General features: G+C 45.7%; 1 protein-coding gene across 1 annotated transcript in view; it reads right to left on the bottom strand.

The window, feature by feature from the left end:
- The window catches only part of PTPRB (protein tyrosine phosphatase receptor type B), a 121,036-nt gene that overhangs the window by 32,303 nt on the left and 63,562 nt on the right, over window positions 1-25,171 (bottom strand). Inside the window, exons 10-19 of the mRNA XM_075552777.1 lie at window positions 21,161-21,427; window positions 19,652-19,912; window positions 14,564-14,827; window positions 13,757-14,020; window positions 12,779-13,042; window positions 9,397-9,666; window positions 4,760-5,023; window positions 2,258-2,521; window positions 1,321-1,602; window positions 115-393 (exon numbers count right to left, since the gene is read on the bottom strand). Coding sequence (XP_075408892.1) covers window positions 115-393; window positions 1,321-1,602; window positions 2,258-2,521; window positions 4,760-5,023; window positions 9,397-9,666; window positions 12,779-13,042; window positions 13,757-14,020; window positions 14,564-14,827; window positions 19,652-19,912; window positions 21,161-21,427 — 2,679 coding nt within the window. The remainder of the gene's footprint in view (window positions 1-114; window positions 394-1,320; window positions 1,603-2,257; window positions 2,522-4,759; window positions 5,024-9,396; window positions 9,667-12,778; window positions 13,043-13,756; window positions 14,021-14,563; window positions 14,828-19,651; window positions 19,913-21,160; window positions 21,428-25,171) is intronic.

Below are 25,171 nucleotides of genomic sequence, written 5' to 3'. Positions count from 1 at the left end.
AGGTGGGGCCCTGGTCTTCAGGGAGCAACAAGACCCCCAATATGAAAGGGAGGGGGTGCGCCTGGCCAGTGGTGGATGCGATCGAGAGGGGTGTGGACGTCCCGGGAAGCTTACGGTCTATCATTGTGATCGTGCTATCTTCAACCACGTCGCTGGTCATGCCGGCAGACTGCACCTTAATGGACACCAGGTACCTCTTGTGAGGCACGAGCATCATGATGTTGAGCAGAGATTTTTCTTTCTCCAGCTTTCTAGAAAACTCAACTTCTTGCGTGTCCATTTTCCGACACTCAATGCTATACCCATCAAAGTCCGAATCGGGAGGGATCCAGGAACAGGCAATAGCAGTGGAGTTCTGAGGCCGGCAGTGCAAGTTCAGTATCTTGTCTGGTTCTAGGAGAAAGAGGGGAAGGGACACCGGGACGTCATGAGTTGGAGTCATTCTCAGCTCCTGGGCTCTACCTCACTCTAAGTCCTAAATAAATGTTCTCAAACTTCATTTGGATTTTTTTTTCAAGGAAACATTCTTGTGTCCCCCCCCCCCCCCCCAAGGGAATTCCTGCCTGCCAGGTCACACTAGGAGAAGCACAAGATTAGAGGAAGTCAGATGCTTTCCCTTTCGTGGTCACCAGGTGCCAATATGATTAGAGACACCAGTGCACACGTGGACACTGGAATTGAGTGGCAGAAAGCAGATAGAAGACGAGGCAGGGTGATGTGGTTGTTTAAATACAGCTTGGTCTTCCTGGATTCAGATTCCACTCATGGTGGGTTCCTACATTCTTCTTGTGCACTGTTGTGATGAACTTTTGGACAAGTTACCTAACATCTCTATGCCCCATCTCTGATCAATCGAACTTCTTTCTGTTCCTCTCTTAACAGATCTTTCACTTTTCCATGGGATTTGAAATGTTTATTCTCCCCCCTGCATGAGTCTCCTCTGCTTTCTACCATCTGATGACTTCTACTCTTTCTTTATGTTTTTGCATAGATGTTTCTTCTTCTAGGAAGTCTCACTCATATTGAATTAGATGCTTCTATCCAATGTTTCTACAGAACCATTTATTTCCTTCATCAAGTGTAACTGTTTAATTATAGCATCGCTCACCAAGTTATAAGCTCCATGAAGGTGGAGATTATTCCTGTTTTATTAATTGTTGTTAATGATGAATGAATGAGCAAGTCTCTGTAACCTTCTGCCTAAATTTAGATCCAATTCATCCCAAGTAAAAGAGTAGATTTAAACCAAAAACAAGATGTGGCAACATATAATTTCCTGTCTCTCTAACTGAAACCCCAAAGTGACAAAGCTTGTCATACTTGTCCGCACGGATCCGAAAATTGGTTTACTGTAGGTTTTCCAGGAATCGCCGCTTACAGTCCTGACACTGAATTGATAGGATCGTCCTGGATGGAGACCGTACACAATGCGTCCTTCCGACTTTCTGTCGCTGTAAGGGTTGAAGACCGTGAGTGCGTCTTTGGGGGACCACTGCAGCTCAAAGTCATCGTAGTCTGTCCAGTCTGGGGGCACTTTCCATGTGATCGCCAGGGACGTGTTCGCGACATCAGCGAATGTCATAAGACTGGGAGGACTGGGGGCTGCAGGTAGGAGAAAGGGGGGAAAATGACATCCATGTTATAAGCAAATAAAGGTGGCTGAGTGACACCAGGCATGCTGTTCACAGGCTTGGTGTAGAGAGATAATACCGAAACTCTAGGACCTTCCATTTGGAGAATGTTTAGCAAGTGTAACACTATGTCCTCACAGTTAGAAAATGTACTTTGTCCTCAATTCCCCTAACCAGGGTGGTGCAGGTCACGAGTGTGTGTAAGTGTTGGTTCCATCAGATTTGGGGGTGGCAGAGTTGAATTCACAGGCCATGATATCCAGGTATAGACAGCCTTGTTTATCGATGCCCACTGGACAACACACAGACATTAATACTGTGTGCGCATGCCCGAGATTACAGGGGGCTAGGAAGCACTGCACCTAGGAAGACAATGATGAGGGACGATTATCCTTCCTTTACAGATGAGGACAGCGAGCCTCCGTGTGCTTACTAGCTTTCCCAGCTTCACATAGGTGCATGTCAGCGCCGTGCTGAGGACCTAGAGCTTTCTCACCAAAGGTTGTGTCCATCGTCCCTGGTACCATTGGGGCTCCCCAAGCTCTGGGCTGGTAGAGCCTGTCATTATTGATTTTATTTCTGGCAACTGCCGTGGTCAGTTGGCCACCGGTAACTAAGCGGCCTACCCGTTCTGCTCTCGCCGGTGATCTTGTTGGTGAGATCGCCACTGTGAGTTATCACACACAGCGTGTACTTTCGTCCGGGAACCAGGCGCTGGAAACGCCACTCGGTCAGGTGCTTGTTTTCCCAGTTTTCCTTCTTCGTGCCATTGGGGTGGTAGAGAATCAGCTCATAAAAGTCGACGTCCCCAGACGCCGGACTCCAGCTGAACCACAGGCTGTCCGTCATATTCCGATTGGACCCCTTGAGGTTACTCACCGAGGCCGGGACTGAAATGGAAGGAACAACGTTTACTGAAAACAACACGGGAGCAAAGGGACTTGCTTGAAAGCATGAGGTAGTCTCAGTAGAGAAATGAATTGTCAAGTCAGGTCTTGCCCCTGCGTTGTAGGCCACGGGAGCTTAGGGCCAAGTGGTTTATCTCTTGAGAGGTGGCATAAATTAAATGCAAGTGAAACACACCAGTCAGTGGCTTTTCTGTGCTTGCTACATCTGCTCTGCTAAACACATAAAATGAGGTATTCCTTTAGGAGTAATTACTACTGGGCAGGCCCGTTTCTATCGCAGCTGATTGTAGGAGGCCTGGGAAAGTTCTTCCCAGACCCTCCCAGGTGGGCCCCGCTCTGTAGGGCGCCGTGCCAGAACCACGGCTTCCGATGTCAGCACGGTCTCGCCACCCTCCTTCAGGATTCCCGCACTCTTGGGCTTCTTCTTATAAAACCACACACTGGTCCAACCTCATCTTGGAAGGGACCGTTAACAGCCCTGTCTACCAGTGTAGCAACGTAGCCACACTGGAGGTGTGGAGACTATTGGAAATTGAAGACACCTGCACCCTAAGTTACTGGTGTTTGGGTGGGAGGACATTTACATAGCAAGGAGGAGAAGGGCCCCAGAGGGCCAGCGGCCCGAGAAACAGTAACACGCAGACCATTCTTTGTCTGGTTTAGATTTATCGCTGTGCTTTTTACTTCCCTTCAGGAAGCGAGGGGCCCGAGAGCTTCTGCTGTGTGCTCAGCAGGCACGCTTCATCAGCTGCCTCACCTGCAGTCTTGGTTAGCATGTCTTCCCTGCCCCCACCTCACACACACACACACACACTCTCTCTCTCTCTCTCTCTCTCTCTCTCTCTCTCTCTCTCTCTCTCTATATATATATATATATATATATATATATATATATATATATATATATATATATATAATAATTCCTGGATCTCCACCCTCACTGATGTCAAGTTGATTCCGACTCACTGCGACCCTATAGGACAGGGCACAACTGCCCCGTAAGCCTGCCAAGGCTGTAACCTCCACGGAAGCAGACCGCCACATCCCTCTCCCTTTCGGATGGCAGCTGAGTGCTTAACCTCTGTGCTAGCCAGGCTCTTAATTCCTCAAAAGAAGGAAGGAGATCATGGAAACCGTCTCCTTTTAGATTCTGCCTGCTTCATAGCACCTGTGCAGCCCCTCCCCCTCGGAACTGTGACGGATTCTAGGAGGTCAGGGGGTTTGTTTCTTGGTCACAGTCAGTCCCAGTAGAGACCCCAGAGTTTGAGCAAGGGAGCCCCCAAACTACTACTGTCAGATTAAATAAACATGGAATATGAACATGAGACTAAAGAGCTCAAATTATAGAAAAAGTAAACTCCAGTTTCCTATTTGCAGCCCAGAAAGACTGCTCTGGGCTTTTGTTTTCCTGTTCCGTGATTTTTGTTTCATGTCAGTAGCATTAGGTTTCCAGTTCGTACAATGGTCCTTGTTTGTCCTGCATGTGACTGTCCTTCTCTGGGCCTGCCCTTCCCTCCAGCTATGTCCTACAGGATCTGGAGGACGGTGGGTCACAGCCCTCTGCCAGCAGTTTGCCAGCAACCAGAGGAAGCAGAGTTCTTGGCATCAAACCCCATGACCAGAAAACCCTAAATTCCCTTCCATCAAGACGCTGCCGACTCAGGACAGAGTAGCACTGCCCTGTGAGTTTCCAAGACTGTAAGAGTTAATGGGGGTACAAATCCCCATTTTTCTCCTGAGGAGAAGCTGGTCGTTTTGAATCACTGGCCTTGTGGACTGCAGCCTGGCATGTAACCACTGTACCAACAGGGCTCCTCAAAGCCCACAAGGCCTGTATTGCATGAGTGATCCCAAAGGACATAGTGCAGCACTGGTGCATAAGGGTTTCATGGACATGACTGTGAAGAAGCAGATACCAGGCCTTTCTTCCGAGGCACCTCTGCGTGGAGTCAGGCCCCGACGAATCTTTTGGTTCATTGAACATTTAGCTGTTTGCTTCACGCTGGCAGAGGCAAGGGAAGCCAATACAAAAAATGGTCACACCCACGACTCTTACATATATCCAAAGGTCGAATTGGGGACCTCAGATCCTGAAGGTCACACAGTTCCTAGAAAGCTACACACTAGATAGCACCAGAAACTATGGACAAATGAAGGGAAAGCCAGTGAAGCATGAGGCAATTCCCTGGCGGTTCCCAGCTGCCCACCACCGGGTCTTACCGGTTCTGCCAAATATGAAAGACTCATTGGACAGCTCTCCGCTGTGAGTTACAATCACTATCTTGTACATCCGGCCTTGGAGCAAGTTCCGGAAAGAGAAGCTCTGAACGTGTGGCTCAACTTGAGATCGCTTCTGGAGCGTTCTATCTGGGTTGTACAGGAAGATGTTGTACCAGCTGAGCTCCCCCTCCGAGGTGGTCCAGCTGAAGGACAGGTGTCCAGTGGAATTCTCTGTGATCCTCAGGTTGGTCACAGCTGCAGGCACTGCAAACACCAGAGGGCAAGGAAGTGAGACCAGGTTTGGACCAGTCCTGACAACCCAAGGCTTACGTGTGGTGGGATGTACCCAAAGCTGCTGTGACAAACAGCACCCCAGAGCCATTAAAACACATGGTCCTTGCCTTTAAGACATGTTGATTTCACAGACTTCCCCACTACAAAGAAATGTGGATTTCTGTAGATCACTGATGTTGAAAATAATAAAAGAAATACTAGGACATCACACCCAGAGATCCTGATATATTTGAACATGTCTGGAGTAGGGCTCAGTTACTGATGTGTGTGTGTGTGTGTGTGTGTGTGTGTGTGTGTGTGTGTGTAGGTTTTCTACGTCTCACAACTACAGGGTCAGATGATGTCTCTCCCTTCCAGCAGGATCAAGTCTCTCATCTTGTCTGTCTGGCCCTTGAACTTTACTGAATTAATCCCTCCTCAAACACTCTTTTGTTTCATCATGTTGCATAGGCTGATGTTTAGGAATGCTGGCCATGATACAGCATAATTACTGAAGCATTGTTTTCCCAAATAGAACTGGTGCATAAAGAACTGCATGTGTGAAGGATAGGGGGAACAACCCGAACCAACAAGGAACGAGTGGAAAATTGTCTTTGCAGACATTTTGCTGGTGTCTGCTAAATACGGATTTAGATCTGTGTGGCTAAATGTGTTTCTCGAACTAAGAAATAAACCAGAGATCAAAACCGTGTATCTCTGAGTGCCGGTCTGAGCTAAGAAATGGCCATTTAGGGGAGAAGAAAATGGGTGGAAAAGAAAGATGAAGTTTGATTCAAGGATAAGGGAAAGGAAGACAGGGGGCCGAGCTAAAAGCATCTTGAAAAGGGAGGAGGCTTCATGCTCAGAGTTTATAATCCCTTTGGCCTTGAAGGCTCAAAGGTCAAGCTCAGTGCCCTCAAGTCAATGGCTCGTAGCAGCCCCAAAGACAGCGCAGGGCGGCCCCTCTGGGTTTCCAAGACTCTTGATGGGCCTCAAAAGCCTCATCTTTCTCACACGGAGCAACTGGTGGTTTTGAACTGCTGACCGTGTGGTTAGCAGCCCAGCCAATATGTAACTACGAGTGTTCCTGGTGGTAACTTGGAGCTCTGGTGAAATAGTGGGCTATGAGGTGGACTGCTAACTTGAAGGTCAGTAGTTCAAAACTACCAGCCATTCTGCAGGAGAAAGAGCTTTCTACTCCCATGAGGAGTTAGTCGTAGAAACCCATCAGGGTGGACAGTTCTGCCCTATCCTATAAGGTCATTAGGATTCAGAATTGACTCGATGGCAGTGAGTGAATTGGTGAATTGATCAAGTGACACTAGAATGACCAACTTGCTTATTCTGTGGAAGTCACAGTGGTTCTCAACCTTCCTAATGCCACGACCCTTTAATACAGTTCCTCATGTGGTGGTGACCCCCAACCATAACATTATTTTTGTTGCTACTTCATTACTGTAATTTTGCTACTGTCATGAATTGTAATGTAAATATCTAATATGCAGGATGTATTTTCATTGTTACAAATTGAACATCATTAAAGCAGAGTGATTCATCACAAAACAATATGTAATTATACATTGTGAAATATTTATTTCTAATTACAAATAAATGAAATTTTGTCTTGAAGCATGGTGTAGCATAGGTAACAGTCTTAGGGACTGGCATGTGGGCGTATCTGCATGTGGGCAGACCCACTTGGAGACAGATGGAGGAGATATGTGTTTTCTGATGGTCTTAGGTGGCCCCTGTGAAAGGGTCATTTGACCCCAAAGGGGGCGCTACCCACAGGTTGAGAGCCGCTGCTCTAGATGCTGGGTGAAACAGAACAGGACTGCTCTCTTGGTGTCTAGAGCATTCTCCCCGCTCCACTTACTGTTAAGGAGGCTTTAACTGGTCTCTTACCACACCCTTAAGTATTAGCTGTAAATATTAGTATTTTCCCTGGTTCCATTCCTTGTTCCTCCATCTTCTAAAATACAATATGAGCAATCACTCTCATGCACTTTTATGGATTTTACTAGTATTTGTGTCCAAATCTTTACTTCCAGCTCACGTCTCTTCTGAGCTCAGGATCTATATTGCCAATACTGTGGTCACCATTCTCTGCACAGCATCCAGACGCTCAAACTCGCTACCCAACTGAACGCTGTATATTCTCCTTAACGCCTCCTCCTCCTCCTGTTCCCTCGAAGAGCATCGCCTTCTGCCCTAAGTGCCCTAGGTAGAAACTTTGGAGTCTTTTCGCCTCCTCCTACGATCCGCTCAACCACCAAACGCTACCTTCCAGAAGGCAGAAGTATTTATTGAGTACATCCACTCTCCTTCCTCGGGGCCCTGCTTTATTCCAGTCGGTCCTTCTCCTTTCTCTAACACCAGTTGTTCCCTTATTACCTCTGCCCTTGGGACACATCTTTCCCACTCGCTCATGTTTGTCTGTTACGCTCTGTAGTTCAGTCAGACTGGTTTTCTTATTGTTCCTCCAAAAGGCCAGACATGTCCCTGTCTCAGAATCCTCCTTTCCCTTTTGCTTAGGGCGTTGTTGTTGCTAGGTGCCTTGCAGTCAATTCCCACCCATAGCAACTCCACGTTCAACTGAAGGAAAGGCTGCCTGGTCTGGGTCAGCCTGAGCAGGGTTTGCATGGGTCTTTCGCATTTTCAGTTACGAGTCACTTTATCAGTGGAGTCGTTGAAGACCATACTATCTCAAACTGTAGCTTGCCAATACTTATTATTCACCTTCCCTACTTTAATGTTCCCCTTGATGTTTATGACAATAAGCCTATGAAAAGATTCTTTGGGTGATGCCAATGTTTAACACACGCTGCTGCTGATGGAAATATTGGAGGTTTGAATACACCCAGAAGGGCCTTGGCAGAGAGGTCTGGAGATCTACTTTAAGAAACTGGCTACAGACAACCCTCTGGAGACAGTTTTACTCTGACACTAGGGAGCTACCATGAGCTAGCGCCAACTCCGCAGCCACTGGTTTGTAACTGACCCTGTCTTTTCCCTATTGTTTATTGTCTTTCTCCCCTACTAGAATGTCTGCTTCAGAGCCCTGAGTCTACATTTTACTCATCCCTGAATATCCCGAATTTAGAACCATGCTTAGCAGATAGTAGGTACTGAATAATGAATAAATGATCTCTACTCCACTCAATCAATACCTATTGGCATCTAATTGTTCTTTTAAAGGTACTATTTATGACCTGTATTACCACCACCACCACTCTGGCTGAAAATTGTTCAGAGCTTGCACGAGCGCACTTGCGCGTGCACGTACACACACACCCCCCTTCTGGGGAAAGCATCCCCTGCAGCCCCACACAACTTTGCCCTCCCGTGGCCATGCCCTGTCTTCGTCCCTATCTTGGCACGGAGCGTCGTTCTTGCTTCTCTCACACAGAGAATTCTTTTCCTCCTCAGGATGGTCACTTTTATGAAGACTTCCCAGTGCACTTCACCTCCATGACCTGGATGGCGGACACTCCTCCCGTACCTCCCATCCCATCCCAGTGTGCGGCCATGCTCTGTCGCTGTGCTTCTCCCCCAGGAGACTGAGCTTTCGAAGAGAAGGGACATGTCTAATTCAGCTGTACATCCCTGGCCGCGTCTCCTTCAGGCCGCGATACTTCACGAAACACCCTCAGGTGGGCCTGTAGGGCGCCTGTATCCCAGTCCTTACAAGCTGCTACTCTCGCTTTATTAGCAAAAGGGGTGTTCACAGATGCGATTAAATGGAAGACCTTGAGAGGAGGAAGCGGTCCAGGATTATCTGAGTGAGTCCAAAGTGATCACAGGATATCCGAAAGCTGGGTGGGGAAACAGAGCGTCAGAGAGAGAGAGAGATTGAGAGAGAGAGAGAGAGAGAGAGAGAGAGAGAGAGAGAGAGAGAGAGAGAGAACAGACGCAGAGGGAACAGACGCAGAGGGATGCCACTGCTGGAAGGGGGCACACATCGAGGAGTGTGGGCAACCTCTAGAAACTGCAAAGGCCACGGACAGACTCTCCCCGAGAAAGACTCTCCGCCAGAAAGATCATCACCTGCCAGCACCTGGACTTAGCTCCACAAGGCCCTTTCTGAGTTTCTGACCTCAAGCAGTGTAAGAGAAGAAAAATAAGTTGATCATGATTTATTTCAGCAACAGTAGGAAACGAATGGTGTCTGTTTTAGTGATAAATCGGAATCAATGTGTTTGGTGAAGCGTGTGTGTCTAGGAGATGCTGCCTGGTGTGCAAGTCATAAGTCCCAGTGAACGTCAGTGTGTCAGAAATACACATCACCTCCCAACGTTGCTTCATCCCTCTGAGCCCGCGGAGCCACGGAGCCATCGGTACGCAGTAACAAGCGGTACTAGTACCTGTTCGGCCTTCCGTTTGCACTTCCTTGCTAAACAGGCTCCCACTGACGGTTAGGATCTGTATCTTGTATTTCTTTCCTGGTGTCAGATCTTCGAATTTATGTTGCCGAGCAGTGGCTGGCTCTGATGTGTTGCTGAGAAGAACGCTGTTCTCACTGAGAAGGAGGAGATCATACCTCTCCGCGACCCCAACAGCTTTTTGCCAAGTTACTACCAAAGAATGGCTGCTGTAGGCATTGTCCGCTGTGACTCCTGGGACAGAGGCTGGAACTGGAAAGTAAAGAATCAACTCAGAAAACCCCTCTGGAATCAACAGCAGATAGAGGATCACGTTTCGTTGACGTACGTCCCTGTTTTACTTGTGTCACATCGATGCTTTCAGGTGTACCTTATGGAATGAAGAGGAGGAGCTATTTCCTGACTTGATTGAGCTGCATAAAAAATTATATTCTCCATTTCCCTCTGAATTTAGACCGAGTTTTGAAGGCCAATGACTGCAAAGATGAGTGAAAATGTCACTAGCTAGCTGCTGTGGGCTTGACCTCTGACTCATGGTACAACATTGGCTTTTCATTGGCTGATTTTCAGATCTCAGGCCTTTCTTCTTAGTCTCACGGAACCTAGAAACTCTGTGGAAACCTGCTTATGATCATAGCAACAGATTCTACCACCACTGCACAATACGTCCGTAGAGTGGTGTAAATCTATGTATCTAGAACGAGAAGAATGCTGAACAAACTTCCACTCAATGAAGGCAGTTTAATTGATGGAACTATGTTATGTCTTTTACTCCCAATTATACTCAAACCTTCAAGCTTTGATCTAAGCCAGTGGTTCTCATCCTTCCCAATACTTCAACCCCTTAACACACTTCCTCATGTTGTGGTGACCCCCAACAAGAAAATTATTTTTATTGCTGCTGTTATGAATTGGGCGACCCCTGTGAAAGGGTCATTTGATCCCCAAAGGGGTCATGACCCACAGGTTGAGAACTGCTGATCAAATCCGTAGTATATGTGTACCAGGAGAATCATTTTACTTGCCAATGGCTTTTGTGTTCTTTTCACATGCTACATAATCTCCTTAGGATATCGCATCCCCTCCCCAGCTTTGAACTGTCACCCATATGGAGGTGACCCTCCCAATTCACATATCTTTCTTGTTTTTGAAAATAACGGGGAACCACATGGATTGACACAGTAACAATCACCATTGACTCAAACATACCAAGGATCAAGAAGATGGCACTTGATCGGACAACGTGTCTTTCTGCCATACACAAGGTCACTGTGAGTCAGCTAACACCAGCACATCTCAAAAATCTCCTCCAACCTCCATCTAATGCTGTTCTTTTGTTATAGTTGAAGTAAAATAATAAAACTAAAAATAAAACCCTTGGCTATCTTGTCCCTATTATCAAACACCAGTTGTTTGGTTTTTTTCATTTCTGTCTCTTGAATCTTTCAAGTCTCTGTGGCATCCACCCACTTCTCGTCTTCTCCACCGAGAGCATCCCAGGACGATGCCGTTTCTCATGAACCTTGTCGCCACAGCCTCCTGACTGCTCCCTTGGCTTCTGACCTCCGCTGTTTCAAACGCCACACAAAATTCTGCACAGCGCCCTGGAAGTTTCACGTCGCCGTCTCTGTACTGACTTCATATCATTCTAAGCGTCTTACCAAGGCGTCTTGTGATTTAGTCCATCTACTTACCAGACCAACACGGCTCTCGTTCCTCAGTCTAACATATTAAATAGAAAGTAGCTAATCAAATATGCTATATTTTCTCTCACCTCTGGGTGATTTTTTTTCTTCTGCTGGAGACAAGTCAGCCTACACTTCACCTAGATAATGGTAATTTCAGTTTAAAAGTTACCAAACCAGACTCATTGTCCTCGAGCCAATCCAACTCGCAGTGTCCCCATAGGACAGGGTGGAACTTCCCCTGTGGCTTACCAGGGCTCTGCATTTTACAGGGACAGAAAGCCTTGTCGTTTGCCTGTGGAGGGGCTGGCGGTTTCCACCTGCTGTCCTTCAGGTGAGTAGCCCAATGTGTAAACCTCTACACCAAAGCCTTCCCTGGCTCTTGTTCTTTTGCTTTTAAACTCAGACCCAAATCTTCTGCCGTGGGGCACTTTCAACTCTTAACAACCGACAGAAGAGGACAGAGTTGGTTTCCAAGGCTGTAAATCTTTCTGGAGTCAGACTTGACACATCTTTCTCCTTCAGAGGGGCTGGTGGATTCAAACTGGCAACCTTTTTACGTAAGCCACTGAGGCACCAAGGCTCTTTTTTTGTTCCTGCCGCTGCTGCCACGAGTCGATTCCGAAGCACGGTGACCCTCTAAGGCACGTGAGCACTGCTCTGCTGTTTCTGAGGCTGCAGATCTTTACAGGAGCAGACAGCCTCAGCATGCTCTCTCGGAGTGGCTGGGGGGTATGAACTGCTGACTTTATGGTTAGCAGCCTCCTCCATTACCAGGGCTCTGTAGAGTCCTCAGTAATTACTTTTATTGGGCAGTTACCAGCCCAGTACTGAAGCTATCTATAGCTTCTCTGTTTCCACCAGATTAAAAGCTTTTTGAAGGCAGGGATGTGTCTGTCTTGTTAGCTTCATATATGGTATGTACCCAACCATATGCCTCACTCTTCCGAATGTGGAAAGTGTGTGTGTGCGTGTGTGTGTGTGTGTGTGTGTGTGTGTAATTAAGGCTTAGTAGGGGCATAGGAAAGAAGCCACAGCTGCACAACTAAATAGATGGTCAAGAGAATGAAAAGCATCCAAGAGCTGACATGTCATCGTAGAGAGGACAGGTCTGAGGACATTTGGATCATAGCTCTATGTCTCATTTGTGTGCATTCTTGGCAATATTTCATAAGCTTTCTGAGTCTTACTTTGCTCCTCTGTAAAGTGGAGCTGTGATGTCTACTTTGTGTGGCTAAAGATCATTTAAACTGTTTGGCACACAGCAGGTGCTTGTAGCTTATTTTAAAAATACATCATATTAGTGCTAATATGGATACGTTACTCATTCATAGAGGGCACAAGTATATATCTTATGGTTACAAGGATTTGGGTGAACACTGGAAAACCACAGACTTCTGGACCATCTTCTTGCTAACTCCATGACACCTAGCAAGAATAGCAGCCTATCTTTGGGCCAGTGGGGATTTCACCAGAACGACGTGCTGTCTACAGTAAGATCTACTGTGAAAAATCTTATTATGAACAATGAAAAGCCCAACACGAGAAATCACACCAAACTGCACATTCAGAGGTTTCTGGATTTAGACCACTGCCATCGGGAACAAGGACCATATCCATTGATCGCTTGGTCATAGCAGCGCCACAAACCCCTTTGGCTTTGCACGGTGGAGGCTTACCTGTCCGTCCGAGAGCATCCACCTCGTTCCTCAGGGACCCACTGATGGAGGCGATCACAATCTGGTACTGCTCCCCGGCCTCCAGTCTGTGGAAGGTGTGCTCGTGCAGGTGCTTGGGGACAGGCTGAGACTCAACCTTCCAATTCTGCCTGAGCGCCGACACCATGTAAGAATCAACATCTCCCCCACCAGGTGTCCAGTTTACGGTCAGCCTATCTGTTGCCCCGTTGGGAGAAATGTGAATATTTTTGACAGCACTAGGAACTAAAAGAAAAACAACAACACATTTATAAGCCATCACTTAGCGCGTGAATTGTGGGCATTTTCAACTGAACATTTTTTTTTGCTTTGCGTATTTCAGCATCTATGCAGAGAACACCCTTGGCAAAAAGTATCAACGCATCATATTCCTTGGCTTTTCTGCCTGAAAGCTTGGTTGGGAGCGTTTACTGGGGGAGATCAAGGTCAGTGACTAGAGAGAAGACTGCACAGTAAGATCGTTACAGACTACTCAGATGGCTTTGGTCTAGTCTTGGTTTCCACATTTACTGACTGTAGGACCGTAAGATTCCTTTTCCTCGTCAGAAAACAATGGCAATGGGAACAATGGAGTTGTAGATCTGAACCAAAGGACATGCTTTGGGCGAACTAACTGTTCATGTCCACAATGACAGCAACACTCACAATAAAGCTTCAGGATGTGATACCCAGCCAAGGGCTGGCGAAGCTTCATCTGCATACCTTACAAGCACCAGCTACCCACAGCAATCCAATGCGATTCCTCTGTATTATCCCTAACCTTCCGCCCCTCGCCATACTTGGGTTAATCCAGCTAACAAAACTTCGTTGGCATATTTAAAATTGGGATGCCTTTGGCCATTGCTTCTGTCCCCCCTAAGTCTTTAGTCTGAATGTGTGGATTATGTGCTCCATTTGCCACGACCACTACTCAAGTTCAAGAACCATAGTTCAAATTACCCGTTGAGCCCTCAATGAAGGCTGACTGCTGTACATCTCCACTGATGGTCAAGACAAGAATTTTATACTGACGCCCTGGTGTTAGGGAGGTGAACCGATACTCAGTCGCAGTGTTTACAAGGTGAAAAGGAGGAAATACTTTCAGGTCATTGAAGAGCAGCTGGATCTCATACTGGTCGATGTCCCCATCAGCTCTAGTCCAAGTCACCTGTAGATCCTCCGTACTCCTATACTGCAGTGTCAAGTTCTTCACGGGCTCCGGGACTAGGAAGCAAGCGAGAAGCTATGAGGACTTGGGGGAAGTGAGTGATCAGGGTGTATCTGCACAATACCTTCTGAGTCCCTTTCAGGAGAATGGCAGCCAGCTTGCTTTCCCACAGTAAGCTGCTTGAACGACTTCATGCATAATTAAACACGGAAAATTGGAAGCAACTATTAAAAATGTATTTTTCCTGACATAAATCGTACATGCTAACTGGTGGTAGAATATAATTAGAAAATGAGTTATACTCTCGATCGGAAGATAAAACAAGAAGTTGAGAACTCTGACGCCAGAATGCACGAGGACAGGAAGAGAAATGAGATATGTGGCCTTCTAACTCCCTCCCCAGGTTTGTTTTAATCTACCCATAAATATTCCATCATCACAGACCACAGCTTTGCAGTATGATGTCAGCGCCAAGGGAGGCCTCGCAGGAATACCATTTACTGCGCAGCAAGCAGAGGAGCCCCAAGGTTCAGCTACATAACTGCTTGGTGACCTTCACAGCCCAGGCCACCACCCGATTGTGCAATCACCCCACTTACTTGTTCTCCCATTGCCTTGTTCACTGGCTTCATATTGCCCACTTCTTGTTGTAACAGTGACACTGTACAACCGCCCAGGGACTAGCTTCTCAAATGCACACTCGTTTTCAGACTTGGGAATGCTTTTGGTTTGAATGAAGTTGTTTTGATTTTTGATGGTGACGACGTAGTGATCAAAATCTCCAGTGGCATGGACCCAGGAGACTTTCAGATAGTCACTCCTGGCTGAGTTGCTCACACTGACGCCCTGGACCTTGTCGGGCACTGAAAAAGAGAGCAGACAGCAGCAGACGATGGAGTCACCCGAGGGAGCAACGGATCACAGATGACAACCTGGGATGCTAGGGGGAGCGAGTACATGTTTCTTATGTGCATTTAAAAAGAAGACTCTTAGGCCTTTAGATTAAACACATTTCTGGAGGGAAACGACAGTTTCATTGCTTGGCGTGATTAAATGAGCCTTTTAACCGAACATGATGAGTTCATTCTAAGCTTGTCATTTGCCTACACACAGCGTCATGTACAAACTGGGGCATTAAACAGGATAACTGATGATTAATAGGAATGATGGTGAAGATGTTAATAATTCCAGCACACCTTGGTGACTCAGGTGTGTTAAAAGAAAAAAAGTTACCATGAAGAGTATGAATAATCCAAGAGAAAAATATGGGAGAGGAGGAAACATATGGCTAATTATCCCATGAAGAAATGGTCAAAAGCATTAGTGACCAATTCAAGTCAAATTCAAGTCATTCTCATGCAATGCCATTGACCCCTCCTCCTTGGATTGTTTGGGAAGAAAGACGAGGCTTTCAACTCCCGTCAAGTTTCAGGCTTGGACACCCGCAGGGGCGGTTCCACTCTGCCCTTTAGGTCGCCATGAGTTGGAAGCAACTTGATGGCAGTGAGTTTTTAGTTTTGAACGTTTTCAAAATTCGATAACACCAAGTGTGGGACCTCTCCCATCCCCTGGAGATGTGATGGATAAGATGGTAAATACACAAAGCGAAATATGATAGAGTATTCTTTCTCCCTTCACATCCAAGCAAATACATGGATGAAACCAATCACTGTGCATCATTCAGTGAAAAATCTAAATCCCCAAAGATTACATACTGCATACTACTTTTTAAAAACATCCAAAACTTTTAGGATTAAAAATGGATTCAAAGGGAAGGCAACAAAGAGATGAACACAGGAGTCGAGAGGCTGTTGACCTGGGGATGGGTTAATGAAGTGAGGATCCCATGAGCCAATAGAGATTACTGGTCGAGTCTGAGTTTTTATTTAGATAGGGCTTTCTCCTATACACCCGAATTCATCGTAAAGGAGCTCTGTTAACTACATGGAAGTGGCAATTGATACAGAATTTCCAGAACTAAAGATTGTAATCAATCCAAGTCTATGTAAACATGTAAAGAAAAATCAGTTCTGGGGACCCAAGGGTTTCCCCCCAATCATTCATCAGTTAATCGATGTTATTGGGATCATTGTGCAATAAGTCAATTCTGTATTTAGAGCACGACATTTAGAATATTCTAATTTTTCCTTTGGGGCTGTCCGTCAAGCCCACAGTCCTAATTGGCTCTCACTTGATAGTATGTAAGTAGTAAGGAAATAGCGTGCTGAAAGACGTGTACATTTAGATGCAGAGAGCTAAACGACCATCGCAAAGAGCCGGTCCCCCAGGCTTGCAGAGCCTTGATCTGTGGTTAGTACCCACTGAGAGATTGCTCCAGACCTGTGTCTGGCTCCTCACCTCGACTTTCCCCCAAATCATGAAGTGGCTCAGACACTTCACAATGGTGGCACCTACACGAACAATTTCATGAAGTCTCTCACACCTGTAAGCTGCACAACTCTCTGCTGGGCCATGTTCATGGATTAGTTTTGGCGTGAGAATATCTCTTCATAAAAGATCAGTATGCTTTCTTTCACGATGTTTACCTGAAGCCAATTAGAGGCGTGCTCGACTTTAGAAGTCACAGAGTTAAGGTGAATAAATTCTGAAGTGATGCTGTACGCATAAACTAAGAAAGCTCAACCACCCAGGCAATTTTCTGAAGGCAAAGCAACTATCACAGTACAGGAAGAATACACCCTGCTGAATAGCACACTAAGGTACTAAGAGACTCTCCAGGTGAAATGAGACCTGGAGGCCTTGCCTTTCTGCACAGTGAGATGATGCACACAGAATTAGAAATATTGGCATTTTTACACAAAATATAGCACAAGAGCATTAGGAAAGGCAGCCAAATCAACAAGATAACAATGTATCCACAACTCTCCAGTTAAACTGATTTGCCTGGGGCAATAGTTTGCTTAGATTAGCCATGAGCCAAGTCCATGTTCATCCTGGTGAAAGAGTCATTAGAATGCTTTGAATAAAGGATCATTGAAAAGGGGCCTTAGAAAAAGGCCTTGTAATAGGAAAACCATATGGATCGGAAGCATATGGAAATTGATGCAGATGGGAAGCACGGGAGCCAGGCATGAGGTAGCCTAGCTTTCCATTCCTGGAGACTTTTAGGCTCCAAGTTGATCAGCATGAAACACTGACAGGAGGCTGTTTTTGTAAATGGAAATCTGCTCTGTAGATCGAAGTCATTAACGCGATTATCGGTATAATTCCACTTTAAATGATCAGAGGGTAGGGATGATCTCTTTATATATCCCTCTCTTTATATTCCCTGCGTGGCTTTAATCCGAAAGGCTGTCTGCTCTAGTCGACTCAGGGAGGTAAAGGAAGACAGGACTGGCACGCTCCCTCTGAAAAAGCAGTCGTTGAAGATCCCTTCCCCCCGCCCCCCGCAAGCTCTCCTCAACACTTTAGGGCCTCATAGTGGGGAATGGACATGACACAGGACCAATCCAGGCCAATCTGCTACCTGCCATGCATGTGACCTTACATGGATGGGGAAGTTACTCTTCCTCTCTAGGGCTTTGTTTATCTCCAAGTGAGGAGAGGAGATTATGGCGTTTTAAGGATCCTTCGATGTCAGGATGCTATGGCAACAGACATCTGTGTCGCTTCCCCGTCCCCGAGTCACAGAAGCTCTGAGGCGCGGATGAAAGCCTGGCTTTCTTCCCAGAGAAAGGCACACACCTTCCCTCAGCCCAGCTACTTCCTGGACAAGTTCAGGGGTCACTGAGTTCCCAAAGCTCACCCAATGGCCACTGCATGGAAATCCTGAAGTCTAATGACCTATTAACAAACCCACTGGGCTCTGAGGTGCTGTGCTGGGTAATAACCAAAGCCAAACTCATGGCTATCTGGTTTATTCTGCCTCATAGCAACCCTACCGGGCAGGGCAGACCACCCCGGTGGGTTTCTGTGACTGTAACTTTATGGGAGTAGAAAGCCTTTTCTTTCTCCCACGGAGGGGCTGGTGGTTCAGAACTGGTAGCCGTGTGCTTAGCAGCCCAATTAGGTGGTTTGAACTTGTAACCATGTGGTTAACAGCCACTATGCCACCAGAGCTCCTGTGCTGGGTTGTAGGATGGTGTTAATTATCCCCAATTCCCATGGAAAACCAGAAATTCTTAAGTACCCATAGCTCAGAAAGAAAGATGTGCCTTGACACATACTTCAGAAAGAAAGACTTGATAAAATGCTGGTGGCAACTCCACACAGAAATCTCACAGGTAAATGCCAGAAACCACGTCAGGGAAATCTTTGACGTCTCTGTTTAGTTCTTTTCAACACACCGAAGCACTGGCATTGATGATCTTTGCCAAGAGATTGCTCCCGAGTCCCAGAATCACAAAGATTCAAATTTTCACTGTGTGTGCAAAGGGATGAATAAAGGTCCCGATCAAGAGACGTTTCCGGAAGGATGTAGGACCCATAGCTTAGCAGACTCTGATGTCACTCAGAACTGGCCTTATATCCAAGAGGGAAACATAATGACAGTGTCGCCCGTTCAACAAGCTGGACAAGTCACTAAACCTTCCCGATCTTGATTTCCTAATCTGTCCAGTGGGAGCGGTGACCTGGCCCGTGGGCTAAGCGTCAGGCTGCTAAGTGAGAGGCTGGAGGCTGGAAGTCTCCCGTGGCTGCACGGGAGTACAGGGAGCCCTTCTGCTTTCCTCCAGGTTCACAGCCCGGGGAATCTCTACGGAGCGCAGGGCCACTTGGAGGGGGGATGGGCTCAAGGTGAGCGAGTTTGGCTTTTTACCACCTCAATAAAAAATGGTCTAGGTTTAAATTAATTTGCATACAAAAATTCAGAGCCTGGCAGCAAGAACATACTCACATAGAGAAATGCTTGTTAGTATGTTTGAATATTAGATGGAAAAAATGACCTTATCAATGAGTTCATGCTACATTAGGCCGACAAACAGGTTCCATGGAAGCAGCGGTTAAGATCCAAACAATGGCTTGCTTTGGGCAATCTCCTGCAGTTGATCTCTTTAGAGTTCAAACATTTCTTAGTGACTCGGGGGTGCCTGGCCTGCGCCATGACAATTTCAGTTGCCTCATATTGATATGAAAGCTAGACAATCAAATAGGAAACAGCAGAGAGAGCATTGCATTCCAGTCGTGCTATGAGTGAAGAACAGGGACTGGGCCGGGCTCTGCCAGAAGACTGAACGCATCGGTCCCGGAAGAAATGCACCCAGACTGCTCCTTCGATGCAAACACTGAGAGACGGGACTTGCTTACTTTGGACCTGTCAGCAGGAAAGGCCAACTGCAAGAAAAAGACATCATGTTTGCTAAGATAGAGGGTCCACAAAAAGCAGCGAAACCCTCCATTAGATGAGGCCCAACAGCGGACTTGAACATGACAAAGGAGTCGGACTGGACACCATTCCCTTCTGTGATGTGGAAGCTCTCTGAATCGGAGCCAAAGCACAGCAGCCAACAACAACTCTGGGGCTGATGTGAATTCTAACTCGGAAAGCAGTGTTGATCTTACTGAAAAGCTGTTTCTTGAGTCAAAATATAAAGACATTTGTGATCTCAACTGCTTTTAATCCTATCGTTCCAGGATTTTCTCGCTCTCTCTCTAATTGTTCTAGGTACCCAGGAACACGTGGCTAGCAGGGATTTGGGGGCAGCCCCGGGGCCTCCACAGTTCCTTACCTGTCCGCTCTTGGCTGAAGGAATGATTTCCATACTTGCCACTCCTTGTAGTGATGGTGATATTGTAGAGGCGGCCTGGAATGAGGGAGCTGAAGGAACACTCGCTGACAGATTTTGCAATAAGGAGGGACTGAAACACCTGGCCATGGGAGAGTGTCACCACATAGTTATCCACGTCGCCAGGTGCCGGCAGCCAGGAAATGCCCAGGTAGTCCTCACGACCAGAATTGTTCACCGTGACTCCACTCACACTGGAGGGGACTGGAAGTCAGAAAGAGAAATTTGAAAAAACAAAGGCAAAGTCAAGGGTTGGAGTCATTTTGGGCCTGGGCACACTTGCACGATGCGAAGAGAGGTCTAGAGAATGGTGACGGCGGCCCATGTACAAATATGCTCCATACAATCGATGTGCGGAATGTTATAAGAGTTGTAAGAACCCCCAGTGAAATGATTTAGAAATAAATAAAATCAGGGGAAGAAAAGAAAGAAGAGAATGTGAGGACTTCACTTTAGCTTCTGGAAGCCCAGTGGTCTTGTCAGATGATTAGCCAAAATGAATCTGCACCGAGCCGTTCTGGCTGAGCAGAGCATGAGGATCAACTCACGTGGATCGTATGGATTTTACGTGGTTTCTGTTGACAAAGTATTTTAGAAAGGAGGCATGTTTGTGTGAATGTGTCTAGAGGGTTCCCCATCAGAAAAAAGGAACAGCCTAATCCAAATGGATCATCTTGAATCAAACTTAACAGTAAACTTAAGATCCTTGAGAGAAAGACCAACGCAATCATTTCCCTAAGAATCTTAAGACCCAGAGATAATTTTTATCTTCATGTGATGAAGTATTTATTCCTGGGGGAATTGCCTAACAAGGAACGCTAATAGTTGTATTTTCTTTTACAAAGCATTTTTCTGCCCTCTAGTGGCAAACATTAAGCCTAAATCTTTTCCTGGGAGCAAGAAGTCTGAAACTTTGACCAACTATGGTCTTAAGCCAGAATGGGGGCAATAACGGTCCTCTAACGGCAATGATAATATTTGGTTAATTCAATTGGGGTTTACTGAGAGCCTATTGTACTCCAGATAACAAAATTTATATTAAAAAAGCTAATCTATGGATACCTTCAAGGAATGAATTTTCTAGCTAGAAGTATAATTCACAAATCGATCATTGGAGTACTGAATAGAAGTTGTCCCGGGTATCAGAGATATGTGCAGGGTAAGTAGAACTGTCATCAACGAATATCAGAAAATAATCTTAGAGAAGATATTAACTGTCCTACTGATTTTATCATGAACATATTTTCAGGCAATTGTCAATGAGGAGGGATGAATGAGTGCTTTGATTGCAAAACAGACACGTAGAGAAAGAATCAGAGTTAGGACCAAGATCTAGACCCCCAAGCTCAATGTAGTGCTCAAGTTTGACTGCTTCCAACTATGTTTTAAAACTCCAGAACATACTCGTTTGAGATGGCAAGCGCTTACACACACACACCCTCTATTCCTTACCTGTTCTCCCCTCTGCCACAACTTGTCGGGAAGACATTTCTCCACTCAGAGTTGTGACCACCACCGAGTAGAGGCTGCCTGACTTGAGAGCGTGGAAGCTGTATTTGCTGATGTCGCTGGGGATGCTTTCATTTTTGATGACTACGTTGTCGTGGATCAGTAACACCTGGTATGACTTTACTTCGCCCAGGGCTTGGGTCCAATAAGTAAGCAGACTGCTGGTCGTCCCCTGGTTGGTCACATGCAGGCCAGTCACCTGGGCAGGCACTAAAGCACAGTAGGCAGAGAGATCACACAACCGCCACCACCCCTCCACCCCATTACCCTAAAGCCCCAAAGGTAAGCAAAACATGGAGGCAGAGTTGAACATGCTAAAAACATTGTCTTTTTTCCTACAGGCTCTTGGCTTATTTTATGTGACACACAGAGAATATTCTTTGTGGAGGTTCATCTTTCTGAACAGTTATTATTTTGGAAATCAACATCATTTTAGATCTAAGGAAAAAGAGGCATACCTATTGAGTGACTTTGATTTAAAATTTCAAATAATGAAAGGCTTCTTTTTTCTTGTGGTTTGGATGAGTTTACAGAGGAAATTCGTTTCTTTTTAATTTAAAGAGGCCATTTAAGTGTTAAAAGAGACAAAGACAAGACAAAGACACAGACACATCCTGCGGATGAGGGAGGCTCCTGACACAAACTGGCACCTGCAAATGAGCTTTCTAGTCAACCACTTAGGACCCCTGGGTGCACAGTGGTTATGCTGTGCACTGCTACTTAGGAGAAAGAGGTCATTTACTACACCTGTAGAAAGTTATCATCTCAGAAACCCACAGGAGTAGTTCTACCCTGTCCAGTAGGGTCACCATGAGTCAGAATTGACTGAATGGCAGGGGAGAGAGAGAGAAAGAGAGAGAGAGAGAGTACCACCTCCTTTTTTTTCTTTCATCAAATTCCTGTCAATCCCAGCAATGTAACAGCACCCTTCCTACCCCTCCCTGGGTCCTCTGTGTCCATCCATCCTCCTTTCCTGTCCCTTCCTGCCTCTGGAGCTTCATTTTCGGGCAGATGAGGGCTCTTTTGGTCTTGGTTGGTTTGATTTTTTTCTGAACGTTATATCCCTCCAAGGTATTGTTTCCTTTACGGGTTTATTATCTATTGTCTTAGCAAAAAGTGATCTCCAAGAGTGAGTTCAGTTTGAGATTTAAAGGGTGTCTAAGGGCTGTAGTTTCAGAGCTCCCACCAGTCTCTAGTAGACCTGTTTTCTATCTTCTTCATGCCTTTGAATTTCAGCCTACATTTCACTCCCCCTCTGTCCACCACCTTCTGTTGTGATCCCGACCAGAGTAGTCAATTGTGATAGCCGGGAACCATCTAGTTCTTCTGGCCTTGGGTAGCAGAGGCTGTGGAGGATGATGTTTGTCACAAGACTTCTACTTTTGAAGACCACTTACTTAATGCTATTTTCTCTGTCCTTGTCCTGTGAGAACCCAAGGTCATGGGATCTACCTGATGGCTGTTTTGGGGTGGTATTGGGAAATCACTTCCACCTGGTGACTAGAATGTGGTCTGGTAACCTGGCTAATTATGTGCTAACTCACTCTCAAGAGGTCTATTCTTATTATTGCATGGCAAAGCGATATAATACCATGAATTATATTATCAGCTAGTAATAGTAAGACAGCAATAACTGCATGCCTACTGGGAGCCAGTTATGGGCTCTGTGCTTTATACAGTTACATTGTTTGATACTCATTTAAAACTCTAAGATACTGATTGTATTATTTCCTTTTCAGTGATGAGAAAAACCAAAGTTCATCAAATTTACATCACTTAACCTATAAGAAATTTCCAACAAATAACCAACCTGACTCCAATAAGCCACTATGTCTAACCCTAAGCGTGAGCTCTTTTCCTAAGTGGTCACCATTGTGACTGCTAACCCACGCATCAACAGAGTTTATCCAACATGTCGAAGTCGTTCTCGATCAGCATACTTCTTTGTGCTTCTTCCTTGAATTATTGTGGCCAATGGTGAGAACCTTAGAATGCCCCTCCTCAGAGTTCCTTGACCTTTAGATGAAGATGCACACGTACTCCTTAGAAGATATTACTATATGTGGATTTTAAGAGATATTGTTTGGCTATCCGCTCACCAACATTCCCAAGCTAATTTACAGATTCAACACTTCCTAATCAAAATCCTTGCAGGATATATAGAAAAAGCATTTATATACTGATTCTAGAATTCACACAGACAGCAAAGTACCTAGACTGACCAAACTCATTTGGAAAATGAACACCGTGGGCAGATTTGGTTATTGTTCTTAGATGTTACTGAGCTGGCCCTGATTCCTAGCCATCCTCTGACTGACGACAGAAAAGACTTCCTGGTCTTGTACCATACGCACAGCTGCTGTTACGTGTGAGCTCACCATGACTGCTACTTTGGCAATCCATCGCGGTGAGGGTTTTCTCCATTTTACCACGCACGATGGTCTTCTTCAGGCACTGATCTCTCCAAAGTGCCTGGGGTGAAGTCTTGCCATCTGAGCTTCCAAAGAGCATTCTGATTGTACTTCTTCCAGCCAGATTTCCTTGTTCATGGTGCCTTTCATATGCTTCACCAACACCAATTCAAGGCATCAACCCTGCTTTTGTTGCCCTGTCTTTCAAAGTGCCCAGGAGACCATTGAAATCACCACCGCGTGGGTCAGGCACACTTAATCTTCAGAGGGACACCTGTGCTTTTGAACATTTTAAAGAGATCATTTGCAGCAGCTTGTCCTTCTGCAATGCGCCATTTGACGTCTTGACGGTGGCCTCCGTGGGCATCGATGGCGGGTTCCCGTAAAATGAAGCCTTTGACAACTTCAGTCCTTTCTCCATTAATTGCCATGTTGCTTACTGGCCCAGTGGCGAGGAGGTTTGTTTTCTTTACGTTGGTCGAGATGTAATCCAGAATAAAGGTAGTCGCCACCGATCTGCATCAATCAGTGTTTCAAGGCCCTTTCACTCTCAGCAAACAAGGTTGTGCCATCTGCCTATTGCAGGCTCAGTCTACCTCAAAGCCATGGCCATGTTGTTCTTCAGAGTCCAGCTTCTGCGCCGACCTGCTCATGTACGGACTGAGTGAGTGTGGTGCAAGGGTACGACCCGATGCACACCTTTCCGAATTGTAAACCGTGTAGGATCCTCCCCAGTTCTGTTCAAACAACTGTCTTTGCTCTGTGTGCCTGGTTTATGTGTAGTCGAAGATTGACATCACCCGATGTCAACACTTATTATACAGCGACAGTAATCAAGACCATGTGAATCGGTGGAAGGATTTACACAGAGATTATGGAGCAGAACTAAGGCTTCAGAAATAGACCCATACTTTTTTTTTTTTTTACAGAGGTGGAAAGGTAATTCAACAGGGAAAGGTCCTTTTCAACAGAGTTGGAATTATTGGATATCCATATGGAAACAAGTACACTTTGACTTATGTTTTGTACCATGTTTAACAACTACTTCATAACAAATCATGAACTAATCTTTAAAATGTAAAACCATATAACTTTTAGGAGAAAATCTTTGTAGTCGTGTGTTAAGCAAAGATTTCTTAGCTATAATACCCAAAACATGATCTGCATAAAAAATTATAAATTTGACAGAAAATTTCTGTTTCAGCAAAATATACTGAAAAAGTAACAAAATGATGAGTCATAGACTAGAAGAAAATATTTCTCACACAAACTCTGACAAAGAGCTTATGTCCAGAGTATAGAACTCTCAGCACTTGATAAAAAACAGACTCAATTAAAAAAAGATGGGCAAAAGATTTGAACAGACACTTCACTGATAGATAGAAATGGACAGCAAATAGGCATATAAATGGTGCTCAACAGCAGTGTTTTTGTCAGCTGCTAACGAGTCGGTTCCTACTCATACAGCACCGCCTGGTCCTCACGTTGTCTTATGCTTGAGTCCATTGCTGCAGCCACGGTGTCAATCCATCTTGTCTAGAGC

The sequence above is a fragment of the Tenrec ecaudatus genome, chromosome 6 (genome assembly GCF_050624435.1).
Source record: "Tenrec ecaudatus isolate mTenEca1 chromosome 6, mTenEca1.hap1, whole genome shotgun sequence".
In the NCBI taxonomy this organism is placed as follows: Eukaryota; Metazoa; Chordata; class Mammalia; order Afrosoricida; family Tenrecidae; genus Tenrec; species Tenrec ecaudatus.
This window is presented reverse-complemented; position numbering and strand designations above follow the sequence as displayed.